The following is a 12,097-nucleotide window of genomic DNA, read 5'->3' as shown; positions in this document are numbered from 1 at the left end:
ACTTGGTTGAATTGGTTGCTGCTACAGCATTATCCAAGTGTAGGTGAGGTCTTGCAGTCCCTTCACTACATTTGTCCAGTCACCATTTCACAGGTTCTTTGAGGTGCAGAGCCTCTGGCCATGTATGGTCCCACTGGGCCACGTTCTCAAAGGTGCTCCACATTTATGACTAGAGCCAAACCTTCTGAGGAGGTCGGCCTATTGTGCACTGAACTCTTGAAATTCTGCCCACCATTGTCACAGTGGGAACAGGCTTTGAGCAGTCATGGAAATCTGGTCCTTATTTAGGAACCAAAAAGAGAATGAAGCTCACAAAAATATGTCAGTGTATCTGGTTACTGAGCAATTGAAAATCTGCCCTCATCGTGCTTCAGGATTAACTCAGGATTCATAGGCACATCTCAACAACAGTGAATGGAGAGAAAGGTGATGCAAGGATAGTAATAACATAGGAGTATTTCATAACTGTAATCTGAAAAGACTACGAAACCATTACATGAAAGGATCATCTAGACTGCCTTGGAATGCATGCCTACTGGAGTGAAGACATGTTATTGAGTCTTTATTATGGGAATACAGGCAAAATCAGTCAGTCTGCATGCAGCCTGATAGATCTTAATGCTTACATCATACATTTCATTTCATCTTTACTTTTATTGCTGGATTTCTCTGGTGGCTTTCCTTGCATCACTGAGTTTAAAAGAACTAATGTAGCCTTTTTTTCTAGACTAAACATTGGTCTCTATCAGTGAATAATTTATTGCCTACTTCTTACATTCATTACATTTATGCCATTATGCTATGTATTTTTTAGAAGCTTAAGAAAATAGGCATACTTTAAAATGCAAATCCATTTAAAAAGTCATAGCTACGACATCACATGTATTTAATTTCTTTATTGGAGATTAGTGTATTATCTAGATGTATCAGCACATATAAATTCAAAGCAATTATTGTGGAATGTGATGACTTAAATTAAAAGGAAAAAAACTAGTTGGTACTAGTTATTAAACTTCTAATTATACGAATTAATGACAAAATAAAATTTGAAGTAGATAATAAACCAGTAATGTAATACAGTAGTTACACTGTAATTAGCTGTCCTAACTGCTGCCTATTAACACTGTAATTAGCTGTCCTAACTGCTGCCTATTATTCATTTTTCATGTTATTAATTTTCATGTTATTCATTCTGGAGAAGAGGATGCTGAGGAGAGACCTCATTGCTCTCTGCAACTACCTTGTGATGGTTTGGGGATTACCCCGCCCCCCCACACTTTTGAATTTGCCCCAGCTAACTCAGACGGACCCTGGGAATATAGATGAAGCAATTTATTTACAGCTAGCAGAATTTACAAGCAGCTATTTACAATATATACAGTTATTTACAATTATATACAGAAATATACAAAGGATAAACAATACAAAAGCACAACTCCCCTCCCAGAAACCTGAGTCCCCAGGAGGGGCTCTCAAACCACCCCAACACCTCCCCCCGGCCCTCTTAACCTTACCCCAGTTCTCAGGAAGAAGAGAGGTGCAGCCAAGAGGTTAGGGAGCAAGGTCAGTAGGAGCAGGGTTAATGAGATGTTACCAGGTCTAAGGCAAAAGCAAGAGAGAGAAAACAAAAATGGAGAAAAAGTCTTTCTTCTTCCCAGAGTTCTCAGCGTAACTGTGAGAGAAGTAGACACAATTGTTTTCATTTCATTGCCCTTTATCTAGTTCTTTTACCAAAACATTCTAGCTTGCTTCAAACTAGCACAATCCACCCCTTGTCTACTTCGCTCAGAGTATCGCTGAGAATTATCCAATCTAATCTAAACCAATATTTACACTAAAACAATATATACAAGTTCAGTTCACACTTCAATCAGATGTAGGTGATTCAAAAGCTCAGAACAGGGACTCTCAGATGATGTTGGGTTCGTGCTCACGTACTGTAGATTCTATTGTAGATTCTCTCAGTGTTGGGCGCCGATGTTACCTAGAACAGAAAACTCCTAAGAGCTTGAATTTAAACTCTCTCAGCTAAAGTTAGATTTCTCTGTGGCACACACTGGATTTCACCATTCTCCTGCATTACCCAGTATGTATGACCAGGACCTTCAGCAGAAACCACCCCTCGGACAGGTTTCCCTTCGCCCGAAGGAGAAAATACCCAAACAGTTTTCCCTAACAGATTCTTCTCATGTACAACAGGAACTTTATCACCATCTACTGTTTGGACCAAATCTGATTGTGCAGGTCCTGCTCTGTTTACTGAGCCTCTACTATTTACCAACCAGGTAGCTTCTGCTAAATGTTTGTCCCAGTTTTTCAGAGTTCCACCCCCCATGGCTTTTAGGGTGGTTTTCAGCAAACCATTGTAGCGTTCAATCTTCCCTGAAGCTGGTGCATAGTAGGGTATGTGATAGATCCATTCAATACCATGCTCTTTGGCCCAGTTTTTCACAAGATTGTTCTTGAAATGAGTGCCATTGTCTGATTCGATTCTCTCTGGAGTTCCATGTCTCCACAAGATCTGTCTCTCCAAACCAACAATGGTGTTACGTGCAGTAGCATGTGGAACTGGATAGGTTTCCAACCATCCAGTGCTGGCTTCTACCATCGTTAGCACATACTGCTTGCCAGAACGTGATCTAGGTAAAGTGATGTAGTCAATCTGCCAGGCTTCACCATACTTGTACTTTGACCATCTCTCACCATACCATAAGGGCTTGATTCGCTTAGCCTGCTTAATAGCAGCACAAATGTCACAGTCATAGATGACTTGGGTGATAGCATCCATGGACAAGTCAATTGACCTATCACGAGCCCATCGGTATGTTCCATCTCTGCCTTGATGTCCAGATGAGTCATGGGCCCACCGAGCTAAGAACAGCTCACCTCGGTGTTTCCAATCAAGGTCAATGTCAAGTTCAGAGTTGGTATCAACTTGAGCAATCTTAGCAGCTTGGTCTGCCTGCTGGTTATGTTGATGTTCCTCAGTGGCTCTGCTCTTAGGCATGTGTGCATCTACGTGCCGCACCTTCACTGGAGTTCTCTCCAGCCGTGCATCAATGTCCTGCCATAGATCAGCACACCAAATAGGCTTTCCTTTCCTCTGCCAACCATTCTTCTTCCAGTCCTTTAGCCAACCCCATAGAGCATTGGCTACCATCCACGAGTCGGTGTAGAGGTAAAGGATAGGCCAATTCTCACGTTCAGCCACATCAAGAGCAAGTTGAACAGCTTTTACCTCAGCGAACTGACTGGATTCTCCTTCTCCATCTTTCGTTTCGGTAACTCTCCTGGTTGGACTCCAAACCGCTGACTTCCATATTCGCTTGCTCCCAACAAGACGACAGGAACCGTCTGTAACAACGTCCCCAGAAACCAAGTGGACGACCACGTGTCTCATTTGGAGCTCTCTGCCAAAGACTCCAAGTTGGACCATTGTCACTGGCAGCCGTGTACAGAATGTTCTTAATGTCCGGACCAGAGCAATGCACCAACCAAATATAATAGCTGCTTGATGAGCTTCATCTTAATTCCCAGAGCTAATTTCCAGTCCTTCAAAAATCTCTAGCCCCACGTTGGGAAAGCCAATTAAAAAATGTGATGGTTTGGGGATTACCCCGCCCCCCCACACTTTTGAATTTGCCCCAGCTAACTCAGACGGACCCTGGGAATATAGATGAAGCAATTTATTTACAGCTAGCAGAATTTACAAGCAGCTATTTACAATATATACAGTTATTTACAATTATATACAGAAATATACAAAGGATAAACAATACAAAAGCACAACTCCCCTCCCAGAAACCTGAGTCCCCAGGAGGGGCTCTCAAACCACCCCAACACCTCCCCCCGGCCCTCTTAACCTTACCCCAGTTCTCAGGAAGAAGAGAGGTGCAGCCAAGAGGTTAGGGAGCAAGGTCAGTAGGAGCAGGGTTAATGAGATGTTACCAGGTCTAAGGCAAAAGCAAGAGAGAGAAAACAAAAATGGAGAAAAAGTCTTTCTTCTTCCCAGAGTTCTCAGCGTAACTGTGAGAGAAGTAGACACAATTGTTTTCATTTCATTGCCCTTTATCTAGTTCTTTTACCAAAACATTCTAGCTTGCTTCAAACTAGCACATACCTGAAGGGAGGTTGGAGCAAGGAAGGGGGCAGCCTCTTCTCCTTGATGGCAAGTGACAGGACCTTGATGGCAGTGTGCCCAGGTGGCCAAGAGAGCCAGTGGCATCCTGGCCTGCATCAGGAATGGTGTGGTCAGCAGGAGCAGGGAGGTCATTCTGCCCCTGTACTCTGCACTGCTTAGACCACACCTTGAGTACTGTGTTCAGTTCTGGGCCCCCCAGTTTAGGAGGGACATTGAGATGCTTGAGCGTGTCCAGAGAAGGGCGACGAGGCTGGTGAGAGGCCTTGAGCACAGCCCTACGAGGAGAGGCTGAGGGAGCTGGGATTGGTTAGCCTGGAGAAGAGGAGGCTCAGGGGAGACCTTATTGCTGTCTACAACTACCTGAGGGGTGGTTGTGGCCAGGAGGAGGTTGCTCTCTTCTCTCAGGTGGCCAGCGCCAGAACGAGAGGACACAGCCTCAGGCTGTGCCAGGGGAAATTTAGGCTGGAGGTGAGGAGAAAGTTCTTCACTGAGAGAGTCATTGGACACTGGAATGGGCTGCCTGGGGAGGTGGTGGAGTCGCCATCCCTGGAGCTGTTCAAGGCAAGGTTGGACGTGGCACTTGGTGCCATGGTCTAGCCTTGAGCTCTGTGGTAAAGGGTTGGACTTGATGATCTATGCGGTCTCTTCCAACCCTGATGATACTGTGATACTGTGTGATACTGTGATACTGTGACTAGGGAAATGGTTACAAGCAGCACCAGGGAAGGTTTAGGCTGGATATTGGGAAATACTTCTTCACTGAATGGGTTATTAAACATTGGAATGGTCCGCCCAGGGCAGTGGTGGGGCCATTGTTCCTGGAGGTGTTCAGGCAGCGTGTGGATCTGGCACTTAGGGACATGATCTAGTGTCAACCCTTCAGCACTTGCTTGAAGGTTGGACTGGATAATCGTTGAGGTTTCTTCCAACCAGATGTATTCTGTGACTTTGTGAAGAACAAAAAAAGGCTTTTCTGAAAGATTTTAATGCCCAGCTATTTTTGCAGAGTGACTTTTTTTATATATCTAACATCATTATGTAAAATTATTATTTTTATGCCCATTTTGCTGTTTACTGTCCAATTATCATTTACACTTTTTTGTTTCCCCCCTCTTTAGTCACTGAATGGTTTTGCACTGGTGGTGAGTGCAGATGGAATGATATTTTATGCATCATCAACAATTGTGGACTATCTAGGATTTCATCAGGTAAATATATTAACTAATATTTACAATACTTAGACACTGACATTTCTTATAGTCATTCCTGTTAACTGGCTTTCTAAAATGCAACACTTTATGCTGTTTCATCTTACTCTCTACTGCTGATTAGACATACACTACTGAAATGTGACTATTTTACTACCCAATTTCAGACCAGCTTTCATTTTTGTGTGTGCACAATCTGATGGGTGAAGATGAGTTCCTTGTAATGATATTCTTTTAGTTAATGGAAACATAATCCATCTTAAAAATAAGGTGTAGATAAAAGTGTCCTTTCAATTTCAGTATAAGATGCAGCTATTCTACATTAGTTGCCTATGTACAAGACGTATATTGTAAAGTCACAGACTAATGGAACCATGTAGTTGGAAAAGCCTTCTGGAAACCATCTACTCCAACATCCTGCTCTGTGCAGATCCAGTTAAAGCATGTTGATCAAGGACTCATCCAGGAATTTTTTTAGTTTCTTCCCCTCTGAAAGATGTATTCTAGTGTTTAGTCATCCTGATTGTGTATTTTTTTCACTTATATCTTAAGCCCCAGTTTCCCATGTTGCAATCTGTGTCTGTTGCTTCTTGTTCTTCCCACTTTGTTCTTCTGAGAAGATCTGGGCTGTTTTCTCACTCATTCAGTTGATGCAGACTGCAGTAATTTCATCCAGAAATTTTCTCTCAAGCTTGAACAAACCTTGCCCTTCTCTTCTGATCCTGAAGTATCATATGCCTCAGCCCTCTTCATGTCTTGGTAGTACTCTCACAGATTCACTTTGGTATGGTATTATCTTTTTCTGGGATACCCAAACTTAGAGGTAGCTTTGCCATTGTTGAGCTTCCTGAGGTTCCTGTCAGCACATTTTTCAGTTCATCCAGGTCTAAGTAGCTGTTCTGCTCTTCCCAGTTGGTACCCTCAACAAACCTGCTGAGAGCACACTCTATGCTGTCATTCACCGGTCAAGAAATTAAACAGGGCTGGTCTCAGTATCAGTCTCTGGGAGTGGCTGCTAGATGGACATTTTTATGACTCACAATTGTATATGCACAATAGAGTTAAGAACAAAAAGAACCATCATAGGATATGAAGTCAAAAAAGCAGATACTGAAAAAAAAAGAGGCCTCTGAAGTAACTTTTCCTCAATCTATTGTTGCTGTGAAGGTATCCTACATCAATTATCATTTTAAGGAAAGTGTCAACCTAAAGATTAGTGTCTGCCCCACTACACTTACAAATTAAACATTCCTTCTTGTAATTGTTTCAGACTGATGTAATGCACCAAAACATATATGATTACATTCACGTGGATGATCGCCAGGATTTCTGTAGACAGCTGCACTGGGCCATGAATCCTCCCCAGATGTTGTCTGGACAGCAACAACAGACAGAAGCAGGTGGGGTTGTATATGTTGGTTGGAAATATAGGCACCAATGTACAGAGGTAGAATTGCACTCCACCTGTGCCTGTGTCTGTTCCATGTCAAGTCAGACTCTTCACTGGAAAGTGACATAGTGGACATTTAGAATGTTACTATCCCTTAGAGGGTTCTTCCTGATCCTTGACTTTTATAAGGTATTGTGTTCCACTGAGATTACAGAGTTGATGGTTCCTTTATTTTTCTCTGACTAATGCACCAATGGATATTCTTATCCATGCAGAACGAAAAGCAGCAGTGTTCTTCCTACCAGCCTTTCGTCCACACAATAGTGAACATTGGCATTGCTATTGTTAATGCAAAAACATCCCAAGCAAAACATTTGTGTACAATACCACAGTGCCAACTGTGGCAATCATTTTCTGCCATTTGCTTTCCTACGCAAAGTTATGTGAACAGGAGTCCTCAGCAGAACAATTAGGTTTAGCAATCCCCTTTTTCCTCTGAGGATGCATCTCCCTAGGATAGTACATGAATACATGTGCTCAAAGTTTCTCTTACATGACATGTTAAATTGAAATAGTGACTACAGGAAATACTATGGCATTGAAACAGGTAACTTTATGAAGAATTGTTGATCCCAGCAAAATGTATGCATTTCACTAGACCCTGAGGAAGTAAATGAGGAAAGAAATTGAGTAAGCACAGTCTTCAGATAGGTGGGAAGAAACTTGCAGGAAATCCTTCAGCAGCCTTTATAAAGTCCTCAGGAATACAGTCATGGAACTTCAGTAGGATTTCTTGCAGTTTCTACATTTTGCAAAAGTCTTAACAGATACCTGAGGAACTTTGCATGATTTTGCAGGAAGCATGCAGAAAACAAACTAGACTGTGTGCATTAACATTTCAAAAGTTACAAATATTGGGAATTTTTGTCCTAATATATACAGTGGAGAATTTCAGTTCTCAGCTGCATACTTTTGTGCAAATACTCATATAAAAAACAATGTACTTGTAGCCCCAAACTGGAAAATGCTTCATTGAAAGTAGCAACAGGTGAATATTAAGATAATCTATTAATTCATTTGTGTGGGTTTTTTTTTCATTCACTAGCATTTCCTTTATTTTGTTCCTTGTTCTCATGTGTTTTCTGTGATCTCTGATCTCAAGACCAGCAACATCTGTTAGTCTACATTCCATTAGGAAAATAATCACAAAAACTCAGGAAATAAAAATAGTCAAAGTTTCTGAAGAAACTCACTTGAATCCCATTGTAGAGCTCTGTTTGATTTTTTCAGTAGAGCATGTGCAGATACATTAGAAAACTTCATGTTTGCCCTTCTATAAAGTAGTATTTAGCAGTTTCCATAACAACTTCTTCAATGAGCTATAGAAGATTTTTATTCTATGTCAGTGTGATCTAATATATTTTACCTGCGTTGCCATTCCTAGGAGAAGAATATATTCTCAGCAAATTGTTTAAAGCACAAGAGAATGACAGCACAACAACAGATTATTCTTCTTTCTTAACTCGTTGTTTCATCTGCCGAGTTCGCTGCCTGTTGGACAGTACTTCTGGCTTCCTTGTAAGTATAATTTAACTTGGAGAACTGTAGTATAGAATCATAGAACCATAGAATCAACCATGTTGGAAGAGACCTCCAAGATCATCCAGTCCAACCTATCCCCCAGCCCTATCCAATCAACTAGACCACAGCACTAAGTGCCTCATCCAGTCTTTTCTTGAACATCTCCAGGGATGGCGACCCCACCACCTCCCTGGCAGCCCATTCCAATGGCAAATCACTGTCTTCTGTGAAGAACTTCCTCCTAATAACCATCTTATACCTCCTCTGGCACAACTTGAGACTGTGTCCCCATATTCTGTTGTTGGTTGCCTGGAGAAGAGACAACCCCCCACCTGGCTACAACCTCCCTTCAGGTAGTTGCAGACAGCAATGAGGTCACCCCTGAGCCTCTTATTCTCCAGGCTGCACACTCCCAGCTCCCTCAGCCTCTCCTCACAGGGCTGTGCTTCAGGCCCCTCACCAGCTTCATTGCCCTTCTCTGGACATGTTCCAGCACCTCAACATCTCTCTTGAACTGAGGGGCACAGAACTGGACACAGTACTGAAGGTGTGGCCTGACCAGTGCTGAGTATAGGAGAAGAATAACCTCCCTTGTCCTTTTGGCCACAGTATTCCTGATACAGGCCAGGATGCTGAGTAAAGACCAATGCTGTTTCTCCTTCTGACAAAGTATGGCACATGCAAAGAAAACAAGAGGATCAGCATGACACTGGGACATGTAACTTTTGTCTCAGGTGTTCATTTGCTGGAAGAGTATGGGTTTCAACAGCTGTACCAGTTAGTCATTTCGGCATCTCTGTTTTAATCTTGTAGCTCTGGAAAACGCCCAACTCAAATGCAATTATTTTTCTCTGGTCATTTTGTGGTAGGTAATTTTTTCACTGGGGGGCAGCAGCTTGGTATTTACTTGATCTCTACCTTCTGATTATATGGAGCTCTGAGGCAGGAATTGATGATTCCTTCCAAACTACATCCATCATATCTGGCTTTCTTGGGCATATGTTTTTCCCTCGGTCTCTGTTCACACAGCCTAAGGATTGTGCCAGCCCATGTACTTCCCAGAGAAAGCACAGGGCAAGAGGAATGAAACTCAGGAATGATGTCACTGGAGAGAAACAGAGCATTGGAAAATAGTTCAGCTTCAGAGTGAGGCAGAGAAGAAATAGCTTTTGCACCACCACCATATATGCTGTCTAAATCATTAGGAAACACATAATACAGAACTTCTACTTTAAATAGACAGGAGAGAATAAAACACAAAAACCAACCTCGGATGTCTCATTTTTATATTGCTGATAGTCCCTCCACTCACCATATCCCTGAAATTATGTGGTTTACACTGTATGAAGAGAATGAAACTCCCAGTTTTTCTCACTGTTGAAAAAGTGATTTTGGTGTTATGCAACACAGTCTATTGGATGTATTTGCACTTTAAATGTTTAGACACTAAAAGATTTTAGACACTAAGATATATTTTTTTTTTTTTCATTTCTGCATGTGTGTGTGACAGACAATGCAGTTCCAAGGCAAACTGAAGTTTCTTTTTGGACAAAGGAAGAAGACTTCATCAGGAACAGTACTACCACCTCAGCTGTCCTTGTTCTGCATAGTGGTACCACTTCTACTACCTTCCATGACAGAGATGAAGATGAAAGGCCTGCTTGTAAAAACAAAACACAAATCTGATGATGCTGCAGCAGTGAATGCAAAGTATTTTCAAATTATTCTTTTAGCAATTAGTATACTATAGGCTTTATGAATCCTGAACATGTAAAAAGCACAAATTAGGTGAAATAACTCTGTTTCAATCTTTGTTCTTGTGAGAGTGAATAATTTAGCTGGATTTAACTATAATACATAATAATTACATTATAATGTAATAGGATCTAACTTATATATAATATTTATTATTATACTACTACGTATATAATTTTGTATAAACCCAGAAAAGTTAGGATATGTTCCTAGCCCTCAGAAGTCATCAGCACAGTAAGGCAGTAAGTAAGTAAGTAGAAAAGAAAAAGTGTTTTTAGTGAGTTTTCAGATTTCAGTATCTTCTAGAAGCACTGTTATTTGGATGGGAGCATTCTGGTAGGAAATCAAGGAAGAAGAAAATTTTGGCAAGCAGAATGTGCATATATGTGGGTGTTCACACAGAGTCAAGCCATATGTATTTGGTGAATGGATGTACGGAAGGCTTATGCACACATAAGTCTGCTATGGCACTAAATGACCTGGGGCTGACCACTCAGTAGCCAGCATAGCAGATTCAATCAGGACAGACTTTGTTCAGACTCACGGCCTTCCTAACATTTATTTTCTTATATTTTTCTGTGACTGAATTTCAGTTGCTGTTTGGGGGGCTAGGATTATGCTTTCTGCTATTTGGATAAATAAAACTTTACAGCAATGAGGTCCATTGCTGTGAAGCAAAATGCTCATCAATGTGACTGACAGCATCTTAATTTGACTTTTAATTAGAATATGATTATGAATGTGTGGACTTACTATCCAGTTCTAATACATGCATCCTTTTGACAAGAATTAAATTCCTGGAAGGCTGATATAATGGACTATGCAGGCTTCTGGAATAGAGTTGGAAAGTAATTTTTGTTTATTAGTCTTCAAGTGGCCCAGGTGAAACTGATGGTCAGCATTCAGCTTCTAAAAGATAGATGCTTGATTGAGGTTTAAGTGAGTGAACACTGGCTAAGGATGTGACAAGCATGAAGTGGAAGTGGGCATTTAACTTCTGTTTTTCTTTTGGTTCAGGCTTGATTGAAACATGCTAGACAGAGGTGGTTGGCAAATTTTACTTTTTTTTTTCCTGATTATCTTAATAAAGGGAAAAGTTTGTAAAGCTGTTTGGTTGTTATGGATTTTGCACTCTCTCCAAGCCTTAATATGCATTTTGAACTAACGACTGGAAGAAATCAATTCAAATCCTGTGATGACTATTGCATTGCTGGTCAGTGTGATGTGTGTGCCTTGAATGCACCTTGAATATACAGGGCAGCATACTCACAACATTTTTCACAGTTCAGGCTGAAATCTGTTATTCCACATAATCACAAGAAGAAAATCATAAGTATTCCATTTAATTGAATGCAGAATTCCAGTCATGCACTACTTCAAGCAACTGAATGATGCAAGAAACACAATTATTACTATATATTTAAACCATAAGTCTTTGCTAGTGGACATCAGCGTGAAGATCACATTTTTCAGGGTCTGTAGTTCTACTGTGTTGTCATTCACTTAATAGAAATTTTCCACATTTTCTGTCCTCCACAGCTCCAGTTCCAAAGGTAATTCAGGGCTGTATGAAGCAGCAGAATTGTATGGAAGAAACAGTCACCATGAAGGTGCCACTTTCTCTAATGTGTTACAGATTGCTGAAAACCAAATCAAAGGTGTGTCTGCTAAGTACTTCTGGATTATGTTCAATTTATGGACAAAGATTTTTCTCTCCTTTTAGCTTTTTCAGCTTTTGATCCCAATGATGTAATTTTTCTTCTCTGAAACCCTTCCTTTAAAAAATGCAAAACAAGTTGTCCACCTCAACACAGTGCCAAATCAGTCTGATGTTTTGGAGTGGGCAGAAATAATGCAATGCCAAGATTAAATATATATATATATATATAAAGTCAATGTAAATAAGAATACTCAATGTATGGTTTCCTAAAAATGGTTGTACTGAATAAGATTACATGAAAATCTTACCAATTGATGACAGTATCTTTCCCTTTTTGAGGAAAACTGGATGATATGTTACAA

The 12,097-nt window shown here is 40.8% G+C and overlaps 1 protein-coding gene across 1 annotated transcript in view; it reads left to right on the top strand.

The window, feature by feature from the left end:
• AHRR (aryl hydrocarbon receptor repressor) overlaps positions 1-12,097 on the top strand; it is an 82,502-nt gene that overhangs the window by 65,127 nt on the left and 5,278 nt on the right. Inside the window, exons 4-8 of the mRNA XM_064150417.1 lie at positions 5,260-5,349; positions 6,620-6,749; positions 8,184-8,317; positions 9,831-10,030; positions 11,615-11,733. Of these exons, the coding sequence (XP_064006487.1) occupies positions 5,260-5,349; positions 6,620-6,749; positions 8,184-8,317; positions 9,831-10,030; positions 11,615-11,733 (673 nt within the window). The remainder of the gene's footprint in view (positions 1-5,259; positions 5,350-6,619; positions 6,750-8,183; positions 8,318-9,830; positions 10,031-11,614; positions 11,734-12,097) is intronic.

The sequence above is a fragment of the Pogoniulus pusillus genome, chromosome 10, assembly GCF_015220805.1.
Source record: "Pogoniulus pusillus isolate bPogPus1 chromosome 10, bPogPus1.pri, whole genome shotgun sequence".
NCBI classification, from domain to species: domain Eukaryota; kingdom Metazoa; phylum Chordata; class Aves; order Piciformes; family Lybiidae; genus Pogoniulus; species Pogoniulus pusillus.
The sequence above is the reverse complement of the archived record's forward strand: the minus strand, read 5'-3'. Positions and strand labels throughout refer to the sequence as shown.